This window comes from Oncorhynchus kisutch, linkage group LG1, assembly GCF_002021735.2.
Source record: "Oncorhynchus kisutch isolate 150728-3 linkage group LG1, Okis_V2, whole genome shotgun sequence".
NCBI classification, from domain to species: domain Eukaryota; kingdom Metazoa; phylum Chordata; class Actinopteri; order Salmoniformes; family Salmonidae; genus Oncorhynchus; species Oncorhynchus kisutch.
The window spans coordinates 12349390-12376349 of record NC_034174.2 but is presented as its reverse complement, the minus strand read 5'-3'; the positions used below and the strand labels follow the sequence as shown (position 1 = coordinate 12376349).

General features: G+C 41.6%; 1 protein-coding gene and 1 long non-coding RNA gene across 2 annotated transcripts; one reads left to right on the top strand and one right to left on the bottom strand.

Annotated features, from left to right (window-relative positions):
* Positions 1-443: 443 nt before the first annotated feature.
* LOC116375948 (uncharacterized) lies at positions 444-1094 on the top strand. The gene is made up of 3 exons (XR_004211362.1): positions 444-523; positions 685-877; positions 982-1094. It is a non-coding gene; the product is annotated as an uncharacterized LOC116375948 (long non-coding RNA).
* Positions 1095-15801: 14707 nt separating this feature from the next.
* Positions 15802-23481, bottom strand: LOC109899431 (protein ILRUN). Its single transcript, XM_020494672.2, has 5 exons — positions 23157-23481; positions 22317-22471; positions 21965-22162; positions 20196-20503; positions 15802-17613 (listed from the first exon to the last, which is right to left on the bottom strand). Exons 1-5 carry the CDS (start codon positions 23312-23314, stop codon positions 17578-17580), a joined length of 855 nt encoding a protein of 284 aa, XP_020350261.1. The 5' UTR covers positions 23315-23481; the 3' UTR covers positions 15802-17577.
* Positions 23482-26960: the final 3479 nt, after the last annotated feature.

Sequence of the window (26960 nt, the reverse complement as noted above, 5' to 3'; positions counted from 1 at the left end):
GTGTCTGTTTCTCAAACTAGACACTCTAATGTACTTGTCCTCTTGCTCAGTTGTGCACCGAGGCCTCCCACTCCTCTTTCTATTCTGGTTAAGGCAAGTTTGCGCTGTTCTGTGAAGGGAGTAGTACACAGCGTTGTACAAGATCTTCATTTTTTGGGCAATTTCTCGCATGGAATAGCCTTCATTTCGCAGAACAAGAATAGACTGACGAGTTTCTTAAGAAAGGTTTTTGTTTCTGGCCATTTTGAGACTGTAATCAAACCCACAAATGCTGATGCTCCAGATACTCAACTAGTCTAAAGAAGGACAGTTTTATTGCTTCTTTAATTAGAACAACAGTTTTCAGCTGTGCTAACATATTTGCAAAAGGGTTTTCTAATGATCAATTAGCCTTTTAAAACTATAAACTTGGATTAGCTAACACAACGTGCCATTGGAACACAGGAGTGATGTTTGGTGATGATGGGCCTCTGTACAGCTATGTAGATATTCCATAGAAAATCTGTTGTTTCCGGCTACAAAAGTAATTTACCATATTAACATTTTAATAGATATAAAATGTGCTTTTTTTCAAAGACAAGGACATTTCTAAGTGACCCCAAACATTTGAACGGTAGTGTAGATGTTACCATTTTAGTAATCAATCGAGCTAGTAAAAGTAACCTTTTTATTTTTGTCTTTCAGATGGACCGGAAACACACTTGGGTCTGTAGCTGCCATTTTCCGGTGGGAAAGAGAAAGGGCCCTGTATTTACCAGAAAAGGTAGCTCATCCACCATGGCAGAAGAGGAAGATCCAGACTGTTGATTGGGAAACAAGAACAAACAGCGAGTCATGAGGATTGGGAGTTGAGGGACCAGTTGTCACATTGTCCAAGGTGTATTTTTGTTATGATAAACTATGAGTTTTCTGTCCTGATAAAGATTATGATACAGCATTGAAAAAGACCCACTGCTGACCAAATGTCTCTTTGTTTTCAAGGACAACAGGAGTGAATCCTTCAGGCAGTGCTCAGGCTCACCCCACCAGAAGCAGTACACGATCAACGCCACCATCAGCTAGGTGATCTGCTGGAAGTGATGTACTCTCTCACTCTGGGGGTAAGGCATCATTTAAACATCACAGATATAAATTCCCACTGTGCCCAAGATAAAATGCAATGTGAATTGCTTTTTGAGTAAAACTTTTGTGTATTATAACCTATTCTGGGAGCCTTGCGTGTGTGTGTGTGTGTGTGTGTGTGTGTGTGTGTGTGTGTGTGTGTGTGTGTGTGTGTGTGCGCGTGTGTGTGTATTGTCTTCCCTGAAAAGAGGTACTGACAGGAGGAGCAATATGAGTATGGTGGCAAAATTACAAACTTTGTTTTGCACATGTGTTGTATGAGCCTTAACCTGTACATTTCCACTGTCTGCTTCTCTCATGTAAGAAGAAGACAGTGTTTTTTCCCCTCTTGTTTCTGAGCAACTTGGTCACGCGGCCACAGACAAAGAGCCTCTGAGAGTGACAACGGTTTTTGGTCCATCCTGTTCTTTTTGTATATCTTTCAAGGGCACAGCTGTGTGGAGACATGAAGAGAACAGAGACTAGCTTGAGCAGCAGCGACAATTCTATTAGCAAAAAGAAGTAACAAAACTGACGTGATCACTTGTTTGTGCGCTATGTTCCCACCAAGATCTCACACACCTGCTAAACTGCCATGTAGACAGAGGTTGTATTTTCCTATAAAGGCTGAGACCCAACTCTTATTTGTTAGGCTCTTAAAAACCTCTACAGAATCGGTGGGTCCCCGCGGGACGGTTGAGCAAACGTAGGCTAATGTGATTAGCATGAGGTTGTAAGTATCGAGAAAATTTCCCAGGACATAGACATATCTTATATTGGCAGAAAGCTTAAATTCTTGTCAATCTAACTGCACTGTCCAATTTACATAAGCTATTACAGTGAAAGAATATTGTGTTAAGGAGAACCTGAAAATGTATTAATAAACCAATTAGGCACATTTGGGCAGTCTTGATATGAAAGTTTTAACAGAAATGAAATGATTCATTGGACCAGTCTAAAATTTAGCAAATATACTGCTGCCATCTAGTGGCCAAAATCTAAATTGAGCCTGTGCTGGCATAATAGATAATGGCATTTCTCTTGCATTTCATAGATGATGGTCCAAAAAATATATTAAAAAACAAGTTTTTTCTATGTATTATCTTTTACCAGATCTAATGTGTTATATTCTTCTACATTAATATAACATTTCCACAAACTTCTGTGTTTCCTTTCAAATGGTATCAAGAATATGCATATCCTTGCTTCAGGTCTTGAGTTACAGGCAGTTAGATTTGGGTGTGTGATTTTAGGTGAAAGTTGGATCTTTAAAAGGTTATTAACTCCAAATTTGCAAATCTTATAATAAAAGGTTGTTGTTCTGAAGAATCTGCAGTTTCTCTTCCCTTTGATTAGAATTTCCACAACAATTATTTTTTTTGTAAAAAAAAATAATAGTTTTTGCCCATTTTCATGGTATCCAATTAGTAGTTACAATCTTGTCTCATCACTGCAACTCCCGTACGGACTCGGGAGAGGCAACGGTTGAGAGCCGTGCGTCCTCCGAAACACATCCCAACCAAGCAATACTGCTTTTTGACACATTTCCCACTTAACCCGGAAGCCAGCTGCACCAATGTGTCGGAGGAAATACCGTACAGCTGGCGAACATGTCAGTGTGCACTGCGCCCGCCACAGGAGTCGCTGTGCGCGATGGGACAAGGACATCCCTGCAGGCCAAAGCCTCCCCTAACCCGGACGACGCTGGGCCAATTGTGCAGGGCCCCATGGGTCTCCCGGTCACGGCCGGCTGGCTGGACTCGAATTCAGAATCTCTAGTGGCACAGCTAGCACTGCGATGCAGTGCCTTAGACCGCTGCATCACTCGGGGAGGCCCTCCATGACAATTCTTGGCGATGAGGATGGGATGGCTAACTCCATTTGCTGATTGTTCCCAAGGACACCAAGGTTGACTGTGTGCAGGGGCTGCATTAGACGTGGCTCGGGGAGCGCACACTCCGCCTAAGTGGAGCAGAAGGGACCCACCTCGGACCCTCCAGGGAGCGTCAATTAACGAATACGCTATTCCGAAAAATACAATTAAGGGTGAGACTGACTTTCTTTAGGGACAAAAGCGCACATTAAAATAAAGATCTTGTCTTAGTGACAGAAGACTGTGTGTAGAGAAGAATTCACTGTGTGTGTGTGTGAAGAAGACCTTGTCTTTTTGACAAGGAGGTCTCGGCTGTGTGTGACGTATTCCCGGGTAAATGTGCGTTATTTGGCAAAGTACTCAATATCAATTGACTTGCCATGGTTCCCATGGTTTGCGATCGTCAAATGTAAAATGTAAATGTAAACGCATGAGCTATGTGATTCCAGGTCAGGGTCCTGAGATAGAAGTAAGGAAATATTCCTGCAGGTTAACACATTATTTTAGAAGGCCATTTGACCAACGGAGCCATAGGAGAATTGGATATACTTGGGAAATAATTGATTACATACATAAAACACATACAACATTTTGTATAGGCGGAAATACTGTATGGGGACAATTCTAAACTACATAATGAAATTCAAACATATGTTGATGGAAAAGAAATGCCCCCTTTTGAATTAACTCACGATCAATTTATTTTTGCATTAACCCATAATTCATTTTAAGAAAGGAAGACGTCCCTAACTAAATACTGTTTGTTTTGTTTTTGTTTATCTGTGTGTGTGTGTGTGTGTGTGTGTGTGTGTGTGTGTGTGTGTGTGTGTGTGTGTGTGTGTGTGTGTGTGTGTGTGTGTGTGTGTGTGTGTGTGTGTGTGTGTGTGTGTATAGATGGTGTTTTACAATGGGAGCCAAGAGCAGAAGTGGAGAACCCTGTATGCCCAATCTGCTGACTGGACTGGTAAGGTAATGGTGGATAAGTGGGGTAGGGACATTCCTGAACAGGTACCAGACTTTCTCTTGAAAGGCACATTCAGCAAAGTTTTGATAGCAGAATGTACAAAGAGGTTACAGGACTTTGAGAGATAAACCAAGAAAGGCAAGTAGAATAGACTGGGATGATTTTAGGAAGTGGGAAAGAGAAGCAGAGAAGGGCAGACAAGAAAATTAAAGGAATAATGGTGAATGATGAGAAACAATGACACAACTGGCATTATCAGTTGTTTGTGTGCTATGTTCCCACCATGATCTCACACACCTGCTAAACTGCCACGTAGACAGAGGTTGTATTTTCCTATAAAGGCTAAGACCCAACCCTTGTTTGTTGGGCTCTTAACTCTGCACTGTTGTTGAGTGGATTGTTAACCAGAACCTTGTGACCAAAAGCCCTGACATTCATCCCTGTAGCCATTTGAATGCCTTGATGCCATCTTCTTCATCATCTGTCCCCCACTTTACAGACAACACCCCATCCAGCGACTATTCGCAGCGACAGAGTAACGCATTTGTTCCTATTCATTGCTCCAAAATTGCTGGCTGTCAACCTCCCTCTCCTCATGGTGTGCCAGTCAGGGTTGGTGTGCTGTTCAACTGTTGCCTGCCATATAGCCCGCTGCTCCACCACCGACAGCGCCATGCCAGCAAGGATGCCTGCATGCCCCAGGTGCCCCTGTTTTTTTTAACAATGTCTGGTACAGACTGGGATGACAGGGAGGGTAGCGGTTGTTCTGGCTCAGGTTCAAGGAGCCATGCCATTCCACTGAACCTGCCCGGAGACGGTACCTTAGCCACTGAAGATCGTCCTCTGTGGGCTCTTGGGACAGAGGGTTCAAGTCTTCGGCCAGGTACAGATCCCCCACTGACTGCAACTGGTTGGGCCACGGCTGGCTTCCTCCACTCGCATTCCACATCAGTACGGACGATATTATGAACCGCCAAAATAGGCTGCATGGCTGCATGCATGGCTAGCTCCACGGAGGCATTCACATGTGGTAGAGAGAATCCCCTGGTCACCTATAGAGATCTGCCAAGAGGAAGGAGGTTAAATCAAATCAAAGTTTACAGTGAAATGCTTACTTACAGGCCCTAACCAACAGTGCAATTTTTAAGTAAAAAAATAGGTATTAGGTGAACAATAGATAAGAAATATGAAACAACAGTAAAAAGACGGTGAAAAGTGACAGTAGCGAGGCTATTTATAGTAGTGAGGCTATAACAGTAGTGAGGCTACATACAGACACCGGTTAGTCGGGCTGATTGAGGTAGTATGTACATGTAGGTATGGTTGAAGTGACTATGCAAATATGATAAACAGAGAGTAGCAGCAGTGTAAAAGAGGGGTGGTGGGTGGTGGGACACAATAAAGATAGTCTGGGTAGCCAATGAGAGGGCACCGATTAGTCGGGCTAATTGAGGTAGTATGTACATATGTACATGAACGTATAGTTAAAGTCAAATCAAATCACATTTATTTATATAGCCCTTCGTACATCAGCTGATATCTCAAAGTGCTGTACAGAAACCCAGCCTAAAACCCCAAACAGCAAGCAATGCAGGTGTAGAAGCACGTGTAGAAGCAAAGTGACTATGCATATATGATAAACAGAGAGTAGCAGCAGCGTAAAACGAGGGGTTGGGGGAGCCACAATGCAAATAGTCCAGGTAGCCATTTGATTACCTGTTCATGAGTCTTATGGCTTGGGGGTAAAACCTGTTGAGAAGCCTTTTGGTCCTAGACCTGGGACTCCGGTATCGCTTGCCGTGAGGTAGTAGAGAGAGCAGTCTATGACTGGGGTGGCTGGGGTCTTTGACAATTGCCCATGTCTTTCAATGCATGACTGTGAACACCTTGAAATGCATTCGTTGTAAGAAATGTGCTATATAAATATATTTTTATTTGATGGATGACATTACAACTGTAGAATAATTAATAAAATGTGATTTTCACATGAGGACAAAGTGCAGTTTTTCCATAAACCTGTAATTGATAATTGGAGATTTTGTCATTTTACATATCAATCGTATAGTGCTTCTACACCTGCATTGCTTGCTGTTTGGGGTTTTAGGCTGGGTTTCTGTACAGCACTTTGAGATATCAGCTGATGTACGAAGGGCTATATGAATAAATTTGATTTGATTTGAAGAATCCTATAAATCAAAACTGTGAATGCATGTACCACTCTGAATAAATAAATACTGTGCCTTTGAAGATTTGTCTCTGGTCATGAAACTACAATACAGGCTGGATGTCAAAACAAAGTCAATTCTGAATGTCAATAGATTTTTTATTTTATTCTCATCAACATTCTTGAACTGAGTTATCACTCATCGAAGTCTGGTATCCGGGGTTGTCACTCCCTGATCTGTTTCACCTGTCCTTGTGCTTGTCTCCACCCCCCTCCTGGTGTCGACCATTTTCCCATTATCCCATGGGTACTTATACCTGTGTTTTCCGTCTGTGCGAATTTGTTTTGTTCGTTCAAACCTACCAGTGGTTTCCCTTGCTCCTGTCCTTGCCATAGTCCCTGTTTTCTAGTTTCCTGGTTTTGACCTTTCCTACCTACCCTGAGCCTGCCTGCCGTCCTGTACTTTTGCCTCTACACTGGATTACCGACCCCTGCCTGACCTGAGTCCGCCTGCTGTTCCGGTGCCTTACACCCTCTCTGGATTATTGACCTCTGCCTGACCTGAGTCCGCCTGCTGTTCTGCTGCCTTACACCCTCTCTGGATTACCGACCCCTGCCTGACCTGAATCCGCCTGCTGTTCCGGTGCCTTACACCCTCTCTGGAATACCGACCCCTGCCTGACCTGAGCCTGCTGTTCCGGTGCCTTACACCCTCTCTGGATTACCGACCCCTGCCTGACCTGAGTCCGCCTGCTGTTCCGGTGCCTTACACCCTCTCTGGATTACCGACCCCTGCCTGACCTGAGCCTGCTGTTCCGGTGCCTTACACCCTCTCTGGATTACCGACCCCTGCCTGACCTGAGCCTGCCTGCTGTTCCGGTGCCTTACACCCTCTCTGGATTACCGACCCCTGCCTGACCTGAGCCTGCTGTTCCGGTGCCTTACACCCTCTCTGGATTACCGACCCCTGCCTGACCTGAGCCTGCTGTTCCGGTGCCTTACACCCTCTCTGGATTACCGACCCCTGCCTGACCTGAGCCTGCTGTTCCGGTGCCTTACACCCTCTCTGGATTACCGACCCCTGCCTGACCTGAGCCTGCTGTTCCGGTGCCTTACACCCTCTCTGGATTACCGACCCCTGCCTGACCTGAGCCTGCTGTTCCGGTGCCTTACACCCTCTCTGGATTACCGACCCCTGCCTGACCTGAGCCTGCTGTTCCGGTGCCTTACACCCTCTCTGGATTACCGACCCCTGCCTGACCTGAGCCTGCTGTTCCGGTGCCTTACACCCTCTCTGTATTACCGACCCCTGCCTGACCTGAGCCTGCTGTTCCGGTGCCTTACACCCTCTCTGGATTACCGACCCCTGCCTGCCTTGACCCGTTGTTTGCATGCCCCTGTTTAATGAATACACTTTCGTTCCTTCAACACTGTCTGCACCTGGGTCATACCTTAAAACGTGATCGGGGTAACCTGGTTAATGATTAAATGGCTCTTTCCTTGTAGAATGTTGGTGGCAGTATAGAACATGTTGTATTGCTAAGATTTTCAAACTTAATTTAATAGCTACATTCACGTAGACAGGATAAACTTCATCCCTCATGCTGGCCCTGACCAAACCGGTAAATTGCCCCTCACTATAGCTGCACTTCTCCACATGGCCAGACTTCTAGGGGTCTTCTCCCCTTTTAGTGCTCATACTTGAAAAATGCCATAAGATCTAAAATGGGCACAAGTCAACATGCAGTACAAACAATTATAAATGTCACTATTTTTGATCTACTGCTCTGCTAACTAGCTAGGTAAAGTGTGGTAAGTAGCTAGCTAAGACCGAGAAAGGGGACATAAGAAGTTCCTGGATTGGGCACAGAAGGTCTCTGATCAAGCTGGTGAAAGGTAGCTGAAAGTGTCGGCCAGAAATTACGTGCAGGACCTTCCTGAAGGAATTTGTAGTCTTGCCGAGGTCTTCTCTGTTGCTAATTAGCATTTACATTGTGGGGGAGTAAATTGATAAAACTCACCTTGTCCAAGAGAGAATTATGCGGTTATCAAAACGTAATGCCAGGGTAAGCTTACACGGACTACAGCTCAGATACACAAAAACATGAAATTACCCCTGGGAATTGATAGAACATCGCTCAGAGATGCATGAAAACAATATAACATTCAAAATGGGTGAATCGGTCCTTTTATGTCAAGTCAAGCAAGATAGGTGAAAATAATGTTAACTTTTTCATAAAAGAATAAAACATTTATACAGTTTGGGGCAATTAACATTTTCAGAGATGGATCCAAACTTTCACCTCATTGAAAAAAAATATTGTCATGAAATAAAGAGATGGAGCCATGGTAAAAACGCCCTCTGGCAGCCGTGGTGGCCATTTGTCCATTCCGTCATAACCAGGCAATGTGTTTTCCTTCATATATAATAATGGGGTTGATTTAAATGCACTTGCAGATCCCAGATATGATAAGCAGCAGTTTGCCATGTCTTCCTTATTCAAGTTGCCAATGTACTGCAGAGAGTCAAAGTCAATATTTGTCCTCGTTTGTTCTGTTGACACCATGTCTGCACAGTCCCACTCAAATAATCACCATACACACATATTATTTTATTCAAAAACCATCATGGTACCTGTCCATCATATAGTCAGAGACCATTCCAATGGTTTTGTATACAGTTAGGTTTGTGTTATTGTAAAGTGTCCTCAGAAAGTGTTCATACCCCTTGACTTAATCCAAATTTTGTTGTTAGTGTCTGAATTCAAAATGGATTAAAAAAAATTAAAATCACACCCACCTACACACAATACCCCATAATGACGAACTGAAACTCAATATTAGGATGTGATGCTAATGTTTAATAACTTAGTATATATACAGTACCAGTCAAAAGTTTGAACAACTACTCATTCAAGGGTTTTTCTTTATTTTTTACAATCATTTGTGTTGTGACAAGGTAGGGGTGGTATACAGAAGATAGCCCTATTTGGTAAAAGACCAAGTCCATATTGTGGCAAGAACAGCTCAAATAAGCAAAAAGAAACGACAGTCCATCATTACTTTAAGACATGAAGGTCAGTCAATACGGAACATTTCAAGAACTTGTAAAGTTTCTTCAAGTGCAGTCGCAAAAACCATCAAGCTGTATGATGAAACTGGGTCTCATGAGGACCCCCACGGGAAAATAAGACCCAGAGTTACCTCTGCTGCAGAAGATAAGTTCATTAGAGTTAAACTGCATCTCAGATTGCAGCCCAAATAAATGCTTCACAGAGTTCAAGTAACAGACATATTTCAACATTAACTGTTTAGAAGACAATGTTTGAATCAGGCCTTCATGGTCGAATTGCAAGGAAACCACCACTAAAGGACACAAATAAGAAGAAGATACTTGCTTGGTCCAAGAAACACGAGCAGTGGACATTAACCGCTGGAAATGTGTCCTTTGGTCTGGAGTCCAAATTGGAGAATTTTGGTTCCAACCGTGGTGTCTTTGTGAGACGCGGTCTGGATGAACGGATGATCTTATCTCTGCATGTGTATTTCCCACTGTAAAGCATGGAGGAGGAGTTGTTATGGTGTGGGGGTGCTTTGCTGGTGACACTGTCTGTGATTTATTTAGAATTCAAAGCACACTTAACCAGCATGGCTACCGAAGCATTCTGCAGTGATACACCATCATATCTGGTTTGGGCGTAGTGGGACTATCATTTGTTTTTCAACAGGACAATGACCCAACACACCTCCAGGCTGTGTAAGGGATACTTTACCAAGATGGAGAGTGATGGAGTAATGCATCAGATGACCTGGCCTCCACAATCCCCTGGCCTCAAACAAATTGAGATGGTTTGGGATGAGTCGGACCACAGAGTGAAGGAAAAGCAGCCAATAAGTGCTCAGCATATGTGGGAACTCCTTCAAGACTGTTGGAAAAGCATTCCAGGTGAAGCTGGTTTAGAGAATGCCAAGAGTGTGCAAAGCTGTCATCAAGGCAAAGGTTGGCTATTTGAAGAATCTCAAATATAAAATATATTTTGATTTGTTTAACACTTTTTTTGGTTACTACAAGATTCCATATGTGTTATCTATGTACAAGGTAGAAAATAGTAAAAAATAAAGAAAAACCCTTGAATGAGTAGGTGTTCTAAAACTTTTGATCTTTTAAACATTCACAGTGTAGGTTGGAAAAAGCATGTGAACCCCTAGGCTAAGGACTTCTCCAAAAGCTAATTGGAGTCAGGAGTCAGCTACAAAAGTATCTCTAAAAAGCCTTGACGTTCATCAGTCCATGGTAAGACAAATTGTCTATAAATGGAGAAAGTTCAGCACTGTTGCTACTCTGCCTAGGAAAGGGGTGGCAGGTAGCCTAGCAGTTAAAGCATTGGACCAGTAACCGAAAGGTTGCTAGATTGAATCCCTGAGCTCACAAGGTAAAAATCTGTTGTTCTGCCCCTGAACAAGGCAGTTAACCCATTGTTCCTAGGCTGTCATTGTAAATAAGAATTTATTATGTACTGACTTGCCTGGTTAAATAAAGAAGGAGTGGCTGTCCTGCAAAGATGACTGCAAGAGCACAGTGCAGAATGCTCAATGCGGTTAAGAAGAATCCTAGAGTGTCAGCTAAAGACTTACAGAAATCTCAGGAACATTCTAACATCTTTATTGACAAGTCTACGATACGTAAAACACTAAACAAGAATAATGTTCATGGGAGGACAACACGGAAGAAGCCACTTCTGTCCAAAAAAAGTTTACTAAAGTGCACCTGGATGTTCCAATATTCTGTGGACAGAGGAAACTACAGTTGAGTTGTTTGGAAGGAACACACAACACTACGTGTGGAGAAAAAAAAGGCACAGCACACCATCAAAACCTCATCCCAACTGTAAAGTATGGTGGAGGAAGCATCATGGTTTGGTGCTGCTTTGCTATCATCGACGTAAAAATGAATTCCAAAGTTTATCAAGACATTTTGCAGGGGAATGTTAGGCTATCTGTCTGACAACTGAAGCTCAAAAGAAGTTGGGTGATGCAACAGGATAACAACCCAAAACACAGAAGTAAATTAACAACAGAACGGCTTCAACAGAAGACAATACGCCTTCTGGAGTGGCCCAGTCAGAGTCCTGACATCAACCCGATTGAGATGCTGTGGCATGACCTCAAGAGAGCAGTTCACACCAAGCATCCCAAGAATATTGCTGAACCGAAACAGTTTTGTAAAGAGGAGTGATCCAAAATTCCTCCTGACCGCTGTGCAGGTCTGATCCCCAACTACAGAAAATGTTTGGTCGAGGTTATTGCTGCCAAAGGAGGGTCAAACAGTTATTAAATCCAAGGGTTCACATACTTTTCCCACCCCTGCACTGTGAATGTTTACACGGTGTGTTCAATAAAGACATGAAAACGTATAATTGTTTGTGTTATTGGTTTAAGCAGACTGTGTTTGTCTATTGTTTTGACCTAGATGAAGATCAGATCAAATGTTATGACCAATTTATGCAGAAATCCAGGTATTTCCAAAGGGTTCACATACTTTTTCTTGCCACTGTAGTTGTACAGTTTAGTTTATTAAACTAGCTGTTACACATGCAGTTTAGTAATATAGTTTCTTCTTCTTTAAGTTTTTTCGACCTCAATCTGTCTTGGTCAAAACTAGCCTTTTAGGTGGGTGAATCCGTGTGCGTCAGAATTCCAAAGAAGACGTTACCTAATCACCATAACAACATTAACTGTCTCAATAACTTTTGTAAGAACTATTATGGGAACTTGCTATTGAGCATAAAGAAAAACACAGCTATGCCACACGCACAGGTAATTATCCCAATGCTAAACACTACCTGGAAGCCAAACATTGGAATTCCTGAGGTTATTTGTTCAGATGCCAGAGCTGGTGACAGACAAACGCCTCAAGCTAAGGGAGACATACTGCAGTGGTGGAAAAAGTACCCAATTGTCATACTTCAGTAAAAGTAAAGACACAGTTGATGTCGGACGTTTACAAACACTTAGGTTGGAGTCATTAAAACTCGTTTTTCAACCACTCCACAAATTTGGAAAGTCGGTTAGGATATCTACTTTGTGCATGACACAACTAATTTTTCAAACAATTGTTTACAGACAGATTATTTAACTTGTAATTCACTGTTTCACAATTCCAGTGGGTCAGAAGTTTACATACACTAAGTTGACTGTGCCTTTAAACAACATGGAAAAGTCCAGAAAATGATGTGATGGCTTTAGATGCTTCTGATAGGCTAATTGACATCATTTGAGTCAATTGGAGGTGTACCTGTGGATGTATTTCAAGGCCTACCTTCAAACACAGTGCCTCTTTGCATGACACAATTTTTTTGTAGACCTCCACAAGTCTGGTTCATCCTTGGGAGCAATTTCCAAACGCCTGAAGGTACCACGTTCATCTGTACAAACAATAGTACGCAAGTATAAACACCATGGGACCACACAGCCGTCATACCGCTCAGGACGGAGACGTGTTCTGTCTCCTAGAGATGAATGTACTTTGGTGCGAAAAGTGCAAATCAATCCCAGAACAACAGCAAAGGAAGATGTGAAGATGCTGGAGGATACAGGTACAAAAGTATCTATATCCACAGTAAAACGAGTCCTATATCGACATAACCTGAAAGGCTGCACAACAAGGAAGAAGACACTGCTCCAAAACCGCCATAAAAAAGCCAGACTACGGTTTGCAACTGCACATGGGGACAAAGATCGCACTTTTTGGAGAAATGTCCTCTGGTCTGTTGAAACAAAAACAGAACTGTTTGGCCATAATGACCATCGTTATGTTTGGAGGAAAAAGGGGGAGGCTTGCAAGCCGAAGAACACCATCCCAACCGTGAAGCTCAGGGATGGCAGCAGCATGTAGTGGGGGTGCTTTGCTACAGGAGGGACTGGTGCACTTCACAAAATAGATGGCAGCATGAGGGAGGAAAATGATGTGGATATATTGAAGCAACATCTCAAGACATCAGTTAGTTAAATTCTTGGTTGCAAATGGGTCTTCCAAATGGACAATGACCCCAAGCATACTTCCAAAGGTGTGGCAAAATGGCTTAAGGACAACAAAGTCAAGGTATTGGAGTGGCCATCACAAAGCCTTGACCTCAATCCCATAGAATATTTGTGGGCAGAACTGAAAAAGTGTGTGTGAGCAAGGAGGCCTACAAACCTGACTCAGTTACACCAGCTCTGTCAGGAGGAATGGGCCAAAATCGAAAAGTATTACACATTTATGGAAATTTAGCTAGTTAGCTACCACTTGCTAGCTAATTTGTCCTATTTAGTTAACTTGCTGTTGCTAGCCAATTTGTCCTGGGATATAAACATTGAGTTGTTACTTTACCTGAAATCCACAAGGTCCTCTAATTAATCCACACATAAAACCCTCAACCGAATTGTTTCTAATCATCTTTCCTCATTCCAGGCTTTTTCATCTTTGAACTTATATGGTGATTGGCATTTAAACTTTCATAGTATTACTACACCGACCGACAACACAGTTCGTCTTTCAATCACCCACATGGGTAAAACCAATGAGGAGATGGCACGTGGGTACCTGCTTCTATAAACCAATGAGGAGATAGGAGAGGCAGGACTTGCAGCGCGATCTAGAAAGGAGTTCTATTTTAGCCCTTGGCAACGGAGATGCTCGTTGATGCTCGCGAGTAGTGTGGGTGCAATAATTGAATTACATAGATTTCTAAATTTATTTTGCAATGCTCGCGCACGCGAGGTGAGCGGTGTGGTCAGCCTATAAGGTGTATGTTCCGACTTCCGACTTCAACTGTACCTTAATAGAAAATGACTCAAGTAAAAGTCACCCAGTAAATTACACCCTGTCTGAAAGTATTTGGTTATAAATATATCAATATATTAAAAGTAAATGTAATCATTTTAAATTCCTTATATTAAGCAAAACAGGTGGCACCATTTTATTTGATTCTTACAGAGAGCCAGGGGCACACCTCTAACATTCATACATTGTTTAGAAACTAAGGATGTGTGTTTAGTGAGTCCACCAGATCAGAGGCAGTAGGCATGACCAGGGATGTTATCTTGATAAGTGTGTGAATTGGACCATTTTCCTGTCCTGATGAGCATTCAAAATGCAACGAGTACTTATGGGTGTCAGGAATAATGTATGGAGTAAAAAGTACATACTTTTCTTTTGGAATGTAGTGTGGTAAACATTGTAAATTACAGATACTCCCAAAAAACTACTTAAGTTGTACTTTAAAGTATTTTTACTTAAGTACTTTACAGCACTGACATACTGAATCCATACGCTCAAACGCACCACCTATTTCAATGAGGACATCGACCCCTTTCCAGTAGCCCCTCCCCCCTACACACTCAAGTCTGGTCCTTTCAGGCTACAGACTTAAGTCCCTAAAAAATCCAATGTATTCTATTCTCCAACATTAAGTGGGGTTGTTTCATAATAAATACGTTGTTTCTCCTTTTCAGGCACAATACATTTACATTTAACATTAATATGTTCATATTCTCAGTCTGCAACAAAAGTTATGGGTTGTTTAATGAATGTCAATTTTTCTACCATTGTCCAACTGTAATTTATTTATATTTTTTTACATGAGTATGCACAGTATATAGTTTATTTTACATGAGTATGCACAGTATATAGTTTATTTTACATGTGTATGCACAGTATATAGCTTATTTTACATGAGTATGCACAGTATATAGCTTATTTTACATGTGTATGCACAGTATATAGCTTATTTTACATGTGTATGCACTGTATATAGCTTATTTTACATGTGTATGCACTGTATATAGTTTAGTTTACATGTGTATGCACTGTATATCGTTTATTTTACATGTGTATGCACTGAATATAGTTTAGTTTACATGTGTATGCACTGAATATAGTTTGAATTTTCCGCTCTTCATGACATACAATGTGATTTGAGGTGCAGCTATCAGCAAAGTCAGTGCGAGTAGTACAAAAGTGCAAGTGAAGGTTCACGAAAGGTAAACGTGTTCATTTGGGGGATGCTGTGGGACTTTTTCCATTACATTTTTTTATTGCTTTTGAGCATGTCTGAACTTTAGTCATTGTGATAACACCACTTAAGTCAGTGTACAGTAAGATGAAGAAGTGAGATGGCCTACACTGAACCCTGGATAGAAGAGCCCACTGTGAGGAAACATCATACCTGTCCCATAAACCAACGGCCACACCATAAATGTGGGAAGAAACCCCTCTGTCACTACTGCTTACTTCTCACCAAGACTTGCAGTTGTTTGTATTGCCACAGTAATGTTTTTCTCAGGGACCCAATACCTCATTGTTCTGTCATTTGGGAACTGCAGCCTCATCCTAGTGGTTAGAGTGTTGGACTAGTAACTGAAAGGTTGCAAGATCAATATCCCTGAGCTGACAAATTAAAAAAAATCTGTTGTTCTGCCCCTGAACAAGGCAGTTAACCCACTGTTCCTAGGCCATCATTGAAAATAAGAATTTGTTCTTAACTAGTAAAAAAATAAAAATAAATCCTGGCAAAAGAGAACATATAACTGTGCTGTTGTTTCCCTGCCAAATGGGGCCGATTCCAAGGAATCATTACCGTCACCTGCTAACCAATGTTTCAAACAGTGTGTTATATATAAGTTAAAACTGAGTCAAAAAATAAACCTGGTGCCACATTTTCTGTTTCAGTGTTAATTTAATCGTACAAATGTTCATTTATACATATAGGAAAAAGGCTTTAATTTGACATTTTCTCTTCTCATGAATGTTCTATCATAAGACTATGCAAATGCGCCACTCTCCATGCCATCTTGCTTAAAACTGCACCCTCCCACCAAAATAAAAAAACATAATAAAGCTAAGAATGAAACACTCTCTGGTTTCAGAGTAAAATGCAGAACAGTGAACACAGAGGACTAACATAATGCCCTTGACAAATACATAAATATGAAAGGCTGGTGTGAAAGCACAACAGCCACAAGAAAACAGGGACTTTTCATCAGAAGAAACCATAAGATAAGACTCTTGTATGAGCATCTACAAGATCTTTAGTCTATGAATAAAAATTGTCATCAATTTCCTTGTTTTTCATTTACTCATAACCTTGTGGAAATTGTGAAACATTGGAAGCAGAGAAATCTTGATTTGCTTGAAGAACGTGAAGGTAAATAAAATAAATTAAAATAACATTCCAAATGGGAAACAAATTGCATAACATGATGTTAACTTGGTTGATACCATGTAATTGTAAACAATAATTAATATGACTACATGTCGTAATGGAGCATTCCACTTTGACGCAGAGGAATGAATGAATTCCAGGGTTGAACCTGTCCTTTTGAGCGTATGTACCCACTCTACTTAATTTGACAATCAAAACGGGACTCAACGTTGTTAAGTGTGGAAGAAAACTAAAACACGGAGAATATATACTATTACAACAGACAATAATATCTAGATCCAGACAGCATACAGAAACTAAATCAAATCACCACTTGTAAACATCTGAAGTGACATCGTGCAAACTGCAGAAACAAAACAAATGGTGCTGATATTGTCAATGGCTTGAGCAGTCACAAACCCAGAATTTAAATACCTCTCCCTATGATGGGAAAGGGAAGTCTACTTTTCAATGTCTGTAGTGATGTGTCAGAGACCATTTGGTTTGATTGTTTAGTTAATAGCACCATCTGCTGGCTCTAAAGAACAAGCTTTACCACTGAATGATCCATATGTGTCGTAAGTACAGTACAGCAAAGGCTTGTTTAAGGGGCAACTCATTCACAGGCCTGTATCCTAACTTCTGAAACACCTGTGGAGAATTAGATTTTTATTATTAGTATTATTTTGTTTAATCTATTTAGATACATAACCTACCTGGCCTACATACATAGGTCACCACAACTTCTTTACCAAAGTTGTATCCACCACTGTGTTCAGTAAAATCCAAAAGGAAACTATACACGTGCACACATGCACAATTCAGAAAACACAGACAAGGATTCAAATCCTACAATAATAGCTCAACAGGCAAAATAGTTTTAGATGGCTTTTTCTCACACATTTCATTTGCTCAAGCTCACACACATCCATCCTTTTGCTAAGCTCAACCAGCAGTGCCTACCCTACACTAATGAGGTGTGTTGACAGCTACAAATAATAACAAAACATGTATGTAGTAGAATTTAGAATTTATAGCACTCTTTATGTAGCATTCACTCATGCTGATCTTGGGAGGGTGCTGATGATGCTGGTAGGGTGTTCACTGGGATAGGTGCCTCCTTGTTCTCACTGTAGCTTGTGTTTTGGTGGAATGGGGTAGGGCTCAAGGGAGAGAGTTGTCTAGAGTCTGTATGAAATATGTGTCCCTCCCCTCTCCAGTGCCCCTGCCGCAGGTCAGCATCAGCATGCCCAGGTCTGTTCAGCACCACCTGGCCTGGGTCTCCATCTGTCTAACTCTGGCCTAACGGATAGGGTCCATGAACACCCTGAGGGGAGAGACAGAACACAGTCAACACAATGTATTCTACGAGTTATAATCTTTCTGTTATTTTTCTATTTTTCTCTCTGCATTGTTGGGAAGTATTTCGCTGTTAGTCTATACTTGTTGTTTACGAAGCATGTGGCGAATATATATATTTTTATTTGCATGATAGAAGTTCAGTGATCACCCTGTAGCATTCACATCTGTAATTATGAAGTACTTTGAAAGGCTGGTCATGACAGACATCAACACCATCATCTCAGACACCATAGATCCACTCCAATTCGCATACTGCTTCAACAGATCCACAGATGACGTTATCTCAATTGTACTTCACATTGCCCTCTCTCTCCCACCTGTATAAGAGGGGAAATAACTCAGACTTCAGGTCAGCGTTTAACACCATAGTCCCCTCCAGGCTCATCACCAAGCTAGGGACCCTGGGACTGATGGAGATGAGTCAGCCTACAGGAAGGAGATCAGCGACTTAGCAGTGTGGTGCCAGGACAACAACCTCCCCCTCAACGCCAGTATGACCAAGAAGCTTTGTGGACTATAGTTAAAAGACGGGAGAGCACGTCCCCATCCACATCCACAGGGCTGTTGTGGAGCAGGTCAGGAGCTTCAAGTTCCTTGGTGTCCACATCACTAAGGACCTAACATGGTCCACACACACCTGCACAGTTGTGAAGAGGGCACGGTAGCGCCTATTCCCCCTCAGGATGCAGAAAATATTTGGTATGGGCCCTCGGATCCTCCAAAAGTTTGACAGCTGCACCATCGAGAGCACCTTGACTGGCTGCATCACAGCTTGATATGGTAAATGCACCACCCTTGACCGCAAAGCGCTTGAGGGTGGTGCGGACAGCGCAGTACTTCACTGGGGGCCGAGCTCCCTGCCATCCAGGACCTCTATATCAGGCAGTGTCAGAGGAAGGCCTGAAAAAATGCCAAAAGACTCCGCCCACCCAAGCATATTATCGCATAAACAGGTAAATTAATAAAAGGGGAATAAACTGGGCAGATGGAGGATGTTATTGCTCAGTGAAAACCACCAACTGACACGTAGGACCAGTTTCCCAGAAACAGATTAGGACTACAAGGTGCTTTCAATGGCGAATATCAGTTGAGAATGCTTTTTAGTACAGGATTAGGCTTAATATGGGTCTGGGAAACCCGTAGAGTTGACCTTTAGAGCAGGGGTGTCAAACATACGGCCCATGAACCCATTCAATCCGGTGGTTTGAGCAAACAAAATAGCACATTTTGTTTTGGGGGGGGGGGGGACACACACAATCTCAATCAACACTGAAATTACTAAAACTAGGCCTCCTGAGTGGCGCAGCGGTCTATGGCACTGAGGCACTTAAGGTTTCACTACAGACCCAGGTTCAAACCCAGGCTGTGTCAGCAGCCCGTGACCGGGTGGCGTAAAATTGGCCCAGCGTCGTCTGGGTTAGGGGAGGGTTTGGCCGGCCGGGATTTCCTTGTCCCACCGCGCTCTAGCCTACAAACTGACTTCAGTCACCAGCTGGACGGTATTTCCTTCGACAAATTGGTGAGGCTGGCTTCCGGGTTAAGCAAGTAGAGTGTCAAGAAGCAGTGTGGCTTGGCAGGGTCCTGTTTCGGAGGACTCTTGACCTTTGCCTCTCCTGAGTCCGTAGGGGAGATGCAGTGATGGGACAAGACTAACTACCAATTGGGAAGAAAAATGGGGAAAAGTACAAAAAAATATATAGATGAAACTGAGTAGAAATGATAACGGCGCTACATTTACAGTCTCTTCACTCTGTCCAGCTCGTTAACAGTCAGGGAGCACAAAAAATTCCAAAAGCGCTGGAGAGTCATTTTTATGGTGGGGGAAATATAACCAATTTTAAGAGCAGCCCTCCAGACCTCACAGGGATATTCCCCAATGCTGGAAGGGTGGGGCCTGAGTGAAAAAGTTTGGGAACGCCTGCCTTAGAGGAACTGCACAGATGCATAGAATAGCAAAGAGCTCACGTGTGTTTTCTACATCTGTTCAACTGCATAATGTGGTACGATGGAGCACGGTGGTTGACATGTTACATTTTCCTCTACTACTATTGTTTTGCATAGGAGAATGGTGGAATTTTTTGAAGAAGGTCTGTCTGTTGTGTCTGGTCACTAAGGTGACAGGTAGGCTTACTTTTGAGCCAGGTGAGGGTGCAGTAAACACTGGAAAAATGTATAACATTTAATTACTGATTAACAATACTGATGGAAAACAATTTATCTGTGCCACAATTCAGAGCAGAGATCTATTGTGATTTTTCCACACATACTGGAAAGGTAGAGTAGTGGCATCATCTGGAAAAGCTGAGGGCTATTGCACCAGTATATGGTTGTGAACTGAACACTGTACTCTTTTGTGACAACAACATTTTTTATTTTGAATCGGACGTTTCAAAGCCAGCCATGAATAGAGCACTTTTTACACACATCCAAATGTGGCACAGAAATTGAACTTGTGCTCCCTAAATGTTAAGCAAAAAACAGTGAGGAGTGGACATCAGCTTGTTTCGAGGCAAGCTAACCTTGGTTCATTCATTCATTCATACATACCTGACTGTAAGTCACTACTGACAGATTGTTTTGTAGCCCATTCGATGCTCTATTTACAGCATTGTGAGACAGTCCGTTTTCATCTTGCTGGATGGCGTCCTGCCTGCCCTCCCAGGCTCCTCCAGGCTCTTTGAAGTTGTTGTCGTCTCCGGCGTCATGTTTGCTCTTCTGTGGCGAGGCAAAAGGGTTAAAGTCTCCCTCTACGTTGCGGTGCGGCTGGGTGTTGAACTCCGTCTCGAAGCAGGAAAGCTGCTGTGTCACGCCCAAAAGGCCACCCACCTCCACGCTGAGGATCACCCAGATGACGTCTGTGTGGACAGAGAGTGACACACACCAGGCATTAAGGGTGACTTGTTCTGTCCAGGAGACAGCACTGGTGGTAGTGATAGGAGTTAAACATCCAAAATGCTCAGTAGTCAATTAGAAAAATGTTTACTTTACATTTTGGTCAAGTTGACCAATTTCAAGACATTGATTGACTACTCAATGTCTTGAAAAAGTACTACACACTAAAAACGTTTCATGGGTCCGAAATGGATCCGTGGCTTTCCCACCCGACCCAATATATATACAGTGCCTTGCGAAAGTATTCGGCCCCCTTGAACTTTGCGACCTTTTGCCACATTTCAGGCTTCAAACATAAAGATATAAAACTGTATTTTTTTGTGAAAAATCAACAACAAGTGGGACACAATCATGAAGTGGAACGACATTTATTGGATATTTCGAAATTTTTTAACAAATCAAAAACTGAAAAATTGGGCGTGCTAAATTATTCAACAAGCCATATTGGCCAAATGATCCACAGGCACATCCTTAAAAAAATGTTTTGTTGTGTTTCGATGTGCAGCATATTCAAAACATTAGAATCTATTCATTGCTTTATTCGTTTTTACTTTCATAAAAAAAATATTTGTCTATGTCACAGTTCAGCTGTCGGAGATTTGAGCGATAAATGCATCAGGGCATTGCATGCATATAGGCCTAAATCATATTGTATGATATTAATTACATTTTTATATTAAAAAGGAGACATTTAACAATTTTATTGTTCGATTAAAGGAGTAAGTCTGGTTGGCCTAAAACCTTCTTCCTCACCTCAAATTCAGTTGGAGTGCCAGAGCGCACTGCCTTCATATGCCTGCAGTAAGCCTAATAATAGCCATACGCCACCAAACCTTCACAAAAGTTGCTTAACTTTATTAGGGTAATTTCAAAAGTAAGTCAAGTCATTGTTTATAGGGGAAATAAGAACAGGTTATTATATAGACGGATGAAATTAATGACCAACAAAAGTCGATTGTCTACCGTAGGACAATCCAGCGACATCAACACGCTAATGCTATTTATTTTAGCATTTATTTTAATCTATTTATTTCAACAGGTCTGTTGAAACCGTGAAGACCTGTAGTCAGCACACAAACATGCAGGTTGACGTTTAATGTCACGAGTCTTGCCCTTTAGGCAGAACTGAGCGGTTTCTGCTAGATGGGCCAGCAGCAAAGTCAAAATTGGCTATATTGTAAAAATTCATGAAAACAAACATTAGCTTTTTGGTCTTAATTAAAAGTTTAGGCATTATGGTTAGCAGTGTGGTTAAGGTTAGGGATAAAATCAGATTGTATGACCTTGTGGCAGTGCCAGTGCCAGCTACTGACCACTCAAACGCTAACCTGCCACAAACATGCAAAGGTTAACATGTGTGGATAATTACACACTTATAAAACATGTTGTCCACAAAACAGTGTGTCTGCAACATTTGGACCTACCTCCATAAAACAGCCCTGTGGGTGTGCACATCCTCCATTGGCCCTGGTACATGCCGGGCGCTGCGGGGCTACGCATCTGCACACTGACGTCTGAGATCTCCTGGGGTTCCAGACAGCGCACCATCACAATGTTGACGTGGCCAAACTGGTCCCCTCCAATGTACTTCAGACATACCCCAGGTGGCCAGGAGTCTGCACCTGTGAAAGAGGCAGACAAAGAGATTACACACGTTTACAGGCCAGTGGTTTCCGGGTCTTACATTGCAGTGAAGGTTTTTCTTCTTGTGTGACATTACATTGATGAATCATAGGTATGGCGATATGATGTAGATGTCTGAAAGGTAAACCCCACCTGTGTTCTGTATCCTCCAGGTCTTTGTGAACGGTGTGTCAGGGGGAACAGACTCTCCCTCACCAATCGTCACATCCTCCACAAAGGACATGGATGGTGTGTTGATGCTGGGACTCTCAACATCATAATAGGCACCGATGGCTGCCTGTAGATTCCTATTTTAATGGCAAATGGCATTTAGAAGAGTGGGTGAGTCAATGCCATGTTTAATTAGCAACTATTCAAACGTGATCCAGTTCCTGAAACTACTTCACAACAAGAACATTTAAAAGAAGGGGAAAAAAATGCAAAAGTATATCTTGCTGATAATGATTTTCCCTTGCAAGAATGAGTCGAGTTCATTTATCAGGATTGTTTTATTTGTTCAGTGATAGTCTTGATCACTAGCCTAGATTAGCTCACTACCGATTAAATTACGTCATCATATCACAAACACTTGTTAGGTGATTTAAAGTACGCCTAGAGCCTCTTTGCGCAAGCTTTAACATTAGCGGTATATCTAGACCACAACTAGTTCAAACGCTTACAACTAATGTTAGCTAGCTAACGTTACACAATTAACAAATCTGGTCAGGTTAGATATGGTGAATATTTATGTTGCAATATGTCCTTTTGTTTTTAGCAAAAGGTAGCTAGACTTAATTTGGAACAGATGACCAGTGACTAACTATCTGGCGTTAGCTACAGTTTCACATAGCTATGTACTAGCAGTAATGACAGTCCGTGCAAAATATCGACACAAGAAGCTATACATGCAAGAGAAAAAGAGAGCCTCGGGGACTACTCAAAATGTACCTAGCTAGCTACTATACAAGCAAGGCCCCACATCCCCGAACTCACCAGTTGCTCATGTCAAGGAAGAAAGCGCATCCTGCCGGGTTGACCTGGAACCCCAGCAGTCTTTGGAACTCTGAGATGAGGACGTCCTTGTCAGTGGTACCCATGCAGTTGAATTTCTGAACGAACTCCGGGTCCAGGTCTATGTCCATGCCCTCCATTGGCAGGTCTCCCGTGGCAGCGACGAGGGGTTCTCTCCTAATTTAGTCCGAGGCCTTGTCCAGTCATAACAACCAGTTCAACAACAACAAGCGTAATACGCATGGCTGCGGGAGGGACAACGTTGGACGTCGGTGCAATCGAACGTCACCTTTCGTCACGGTGTATGGACTAGAACTAGAAATTAAAATAATTAATTTAATAGGATCTCTATGTGTGGACTTTTGTTTACGTCATCTGTTGCTATTCGAATTATTATTTTCATTGGCTTTTCTTTCGTTAATGATAAAACAGATTAGGTCATTCAATTAATGCTATTCATCCATATTTTTGTAGTTACTATACTAAACCAAATATAAACGCAACATGCAACAATTTCAAAGATTTGACTGAGTTACAGTTCATAGAATGAAATCAGTCAATTTAAATAAATTCATTAGGCCATAATTTATGGATTTCACATGACTGGGCAGTGGCACAGCCATGGGAGGGCTTAGCCCCAGCCGCTTGGGAGCCAAACCCAGTCAGTTTTTCACCACAAAATGGATTTATTTCAGACAGAAATACTCCTCCTCTGGGATCATTTATTTCAGCTCATGAAACACTTTACATGTTGCGTTTATATATATTGTTCAGTAATGTTAGCTCTGGTCCATGGCACAGCTATATATTTGGATTTCAGTAACTTGGTTAACCTGCTTTTTTGTATCCCACAGATACAAAAAAGCTATGCAAGCTACTTACCTTACGGGTGATACGTACCTTACACATGACTCGCCAGCCTTTCATTTTCAGGTTTTGACACACACACAAACTTTGCAGGTCCATCAACCTATTTAAATACCTCACACCCTACAGTAACCTGTAGGTCATGAGAGAACCTTCATAAATCCGCAGTATGTTAATAACCTATTTATTCACACTTTATGTAGTATCCTGTAATACTTAGTCCATATCGCATGTATTTAATTTAAAGTTATTCCCCTTTGGTAATTTATAACGCATACATAAATGCCTTGTATCATATGACGCTGTATTAACTATGAAGTCAGACACCTTTGGTCATTCATAACACAGACATAAATGCCTTGTATGTGACTGACCGGATCGATTCGATCTTAAGTAGCAACATTTGAAATTGTGTTTTTTACATTGGATAAAAATAGAGACTTAAAGCTAGAAAATAGTATATCATACACTACAGTTGAGGAACAATGAGAAAGTAATTCTGCTTTGAAAGTTGATAAACTGGTAACCTCACTTTTGAGAAAATGGCCTTTGAATGTTTTGGTAGACCTACTGGAGAGCTCTTCTTTGTCTACACACATTCAGCATCGTTCACACACTCTTAAGCTTTAGCCCCACCCATCTCTTTAAGGGTTGATCCAAGCGTTCTGTCCTAACAACAGCAGCCAAGCACTCAAGCTAACATGCTAGCTACCTCCAGACACAAATGAGAGAACAGCTCACTCTGACCATTTTATTCGCCCTAACAGATCTGTTTTTATGTTATCCAGAGCATTGGTGACTGCAACTGTGCTGCTGGCAACAATGTATTATTTTTTGCCAACGTTAACTGACACCGGCCATATTCAACGGGTGTTGAGCGTTCGTAAATGATTCTGTGCTCGGGCACACTCAGGCAAGATTGCTCTGAAATCTAGGTAGATAGCCAGAGAGAATTTACCAGCTTCATCTATCAACAGCTGTCGCAATGACATCATGAACATTCTATTGAAATGGATACTTGCATTGTGGAGTCTTTTGTTAAGACATGTAGCTAGCTAGCTAAACAATTAACCATAATCCCAACTCACAACGTTATTACTCTGCATGAAGAGAACCAACCAGGTTCAATGTTAGCTAGATAACATTAGCCTATAACTAACAAAGCAAATGGCTCTGAGATACGAATAATATTACTACACAGATCATACATGTAACTTTAATTAGTGAGTCAGCCAGCTAACATTAGCTAGCTAGCTAACAGTACACTTTAACTTGAAATGAAAATGACTTTCTGACAAAATTAGAAACGTCTAATATCTGAAAATGTAGCTAGCTAGAACATCTTACCCATATACGTGGATGGACGCTTTTCCCTCTCTGTTACGGATGTCATGGTTGCTCTTAGTTTGAAGACGTAATCCGGAGACAGGTGTTTTCTCCATCTCCTTAGCTATCATACTCTATTTCCACTGATTTCAAAACTCGGTCCTCCAGAAAGTGGAGAGCAACACTTATGCCATTCTACTACGCAATTCATTTTTTTAAAGCCGCATCAGACAGGATTACCTACACATACTGACCAGCTCAAATAGACAGAAGCATGCTACATGGCAGACCAATCCGAACTCATCTCTCAACATGTCCAGCCCACTCATTATCTCAGCCAATCATGACTCGCGGGAAGGTTGCTCACTTTTTCTGTGACTAAACCAACTAGGCTCGTAATTTAACAATTGTATTCGTATTTACAGATGGCATACAATTTTGTTATTAAGGCACATGACAATTCACATATTCTAGAAGGCATTTCTGCCAAAAACGCATTTTGATTTAAAAAAAAGTTTGCTTTCAAATGGCTCTCCTGTGAAGAAGTGACGCTTCGACATACGCCTAGTTTCCTGAAACGAGTCACATATCATATGATGCTGTACTCGCTATAAAGTCAAACACCTTTGGTAATTCCTAACACGTACATAAAGGCCTAATGATGAAAACACAAATGTATTAACAATTAGGGAATTATCATTAACAGCTAAAACAAATACATATTAAAGACATGTTTAAACCATACATTTCCTTTAATTTTTACATTTTTAAAACAATACAAATACATGAAGTTTCAAAACAATCCAGCAATGTAATTACATTGAACATTACACATGGCTGTGAATAGTGTAGCTTGACCCTGACCTGACAGGTGAATGGTTCTTGCCTTTCTGCCTGCTGGAGGTATAGCATGTTGGCTCCAACCTTAAAAGTAACAACAAAGAAAGTTAGGTCTGTTAGGAAATGCCTTTGTCACACCATCAGGGTAAGGCATTTCTGTGCAGTGACAGAAACTAAATGGGGAGATGGGGAAACTGCATTCAATTCGTATTATTATATTCCTCTTTCATTTACAAATTTCATGACGTGACTATGAGACGTGGCTGCATATAGGGGGATTTTAGCTAGCCATTGCTGTGAACTCACCGATATTATTTAAAATAATGATTGAGGTAGATACAGTATGTAATATAACTCAACACTCAACTACTACAAACTATTTAAAATTACAATAAATAAAGGTTAATAAAGCCGTGACAACAAAAAGACAACAGTCACACAGTGGCGGAATAATTCAACTACACATAGTGTACGTTTGTTTCATCACAAAACCGGAGAGCAACATCTGTCCACAAAGCAAATATTGCATGTAACAAACAGTATATGACTTGCAGCATGGTCAAGCAAGTTAAAGTTTGACAGTTTACTAAACAACTAATGATTTAGAACCACAGAGTTACTGCAAGTCAGCACAAAGACAACAGGAGGACTATTCCAGCACCATTTCTACTTAAACATTTAAACATCATCAAATCACAAGGCTATATATGCTTAGTTTAATACATTGAAAACAAATGTAAAGAAACCAAAAAC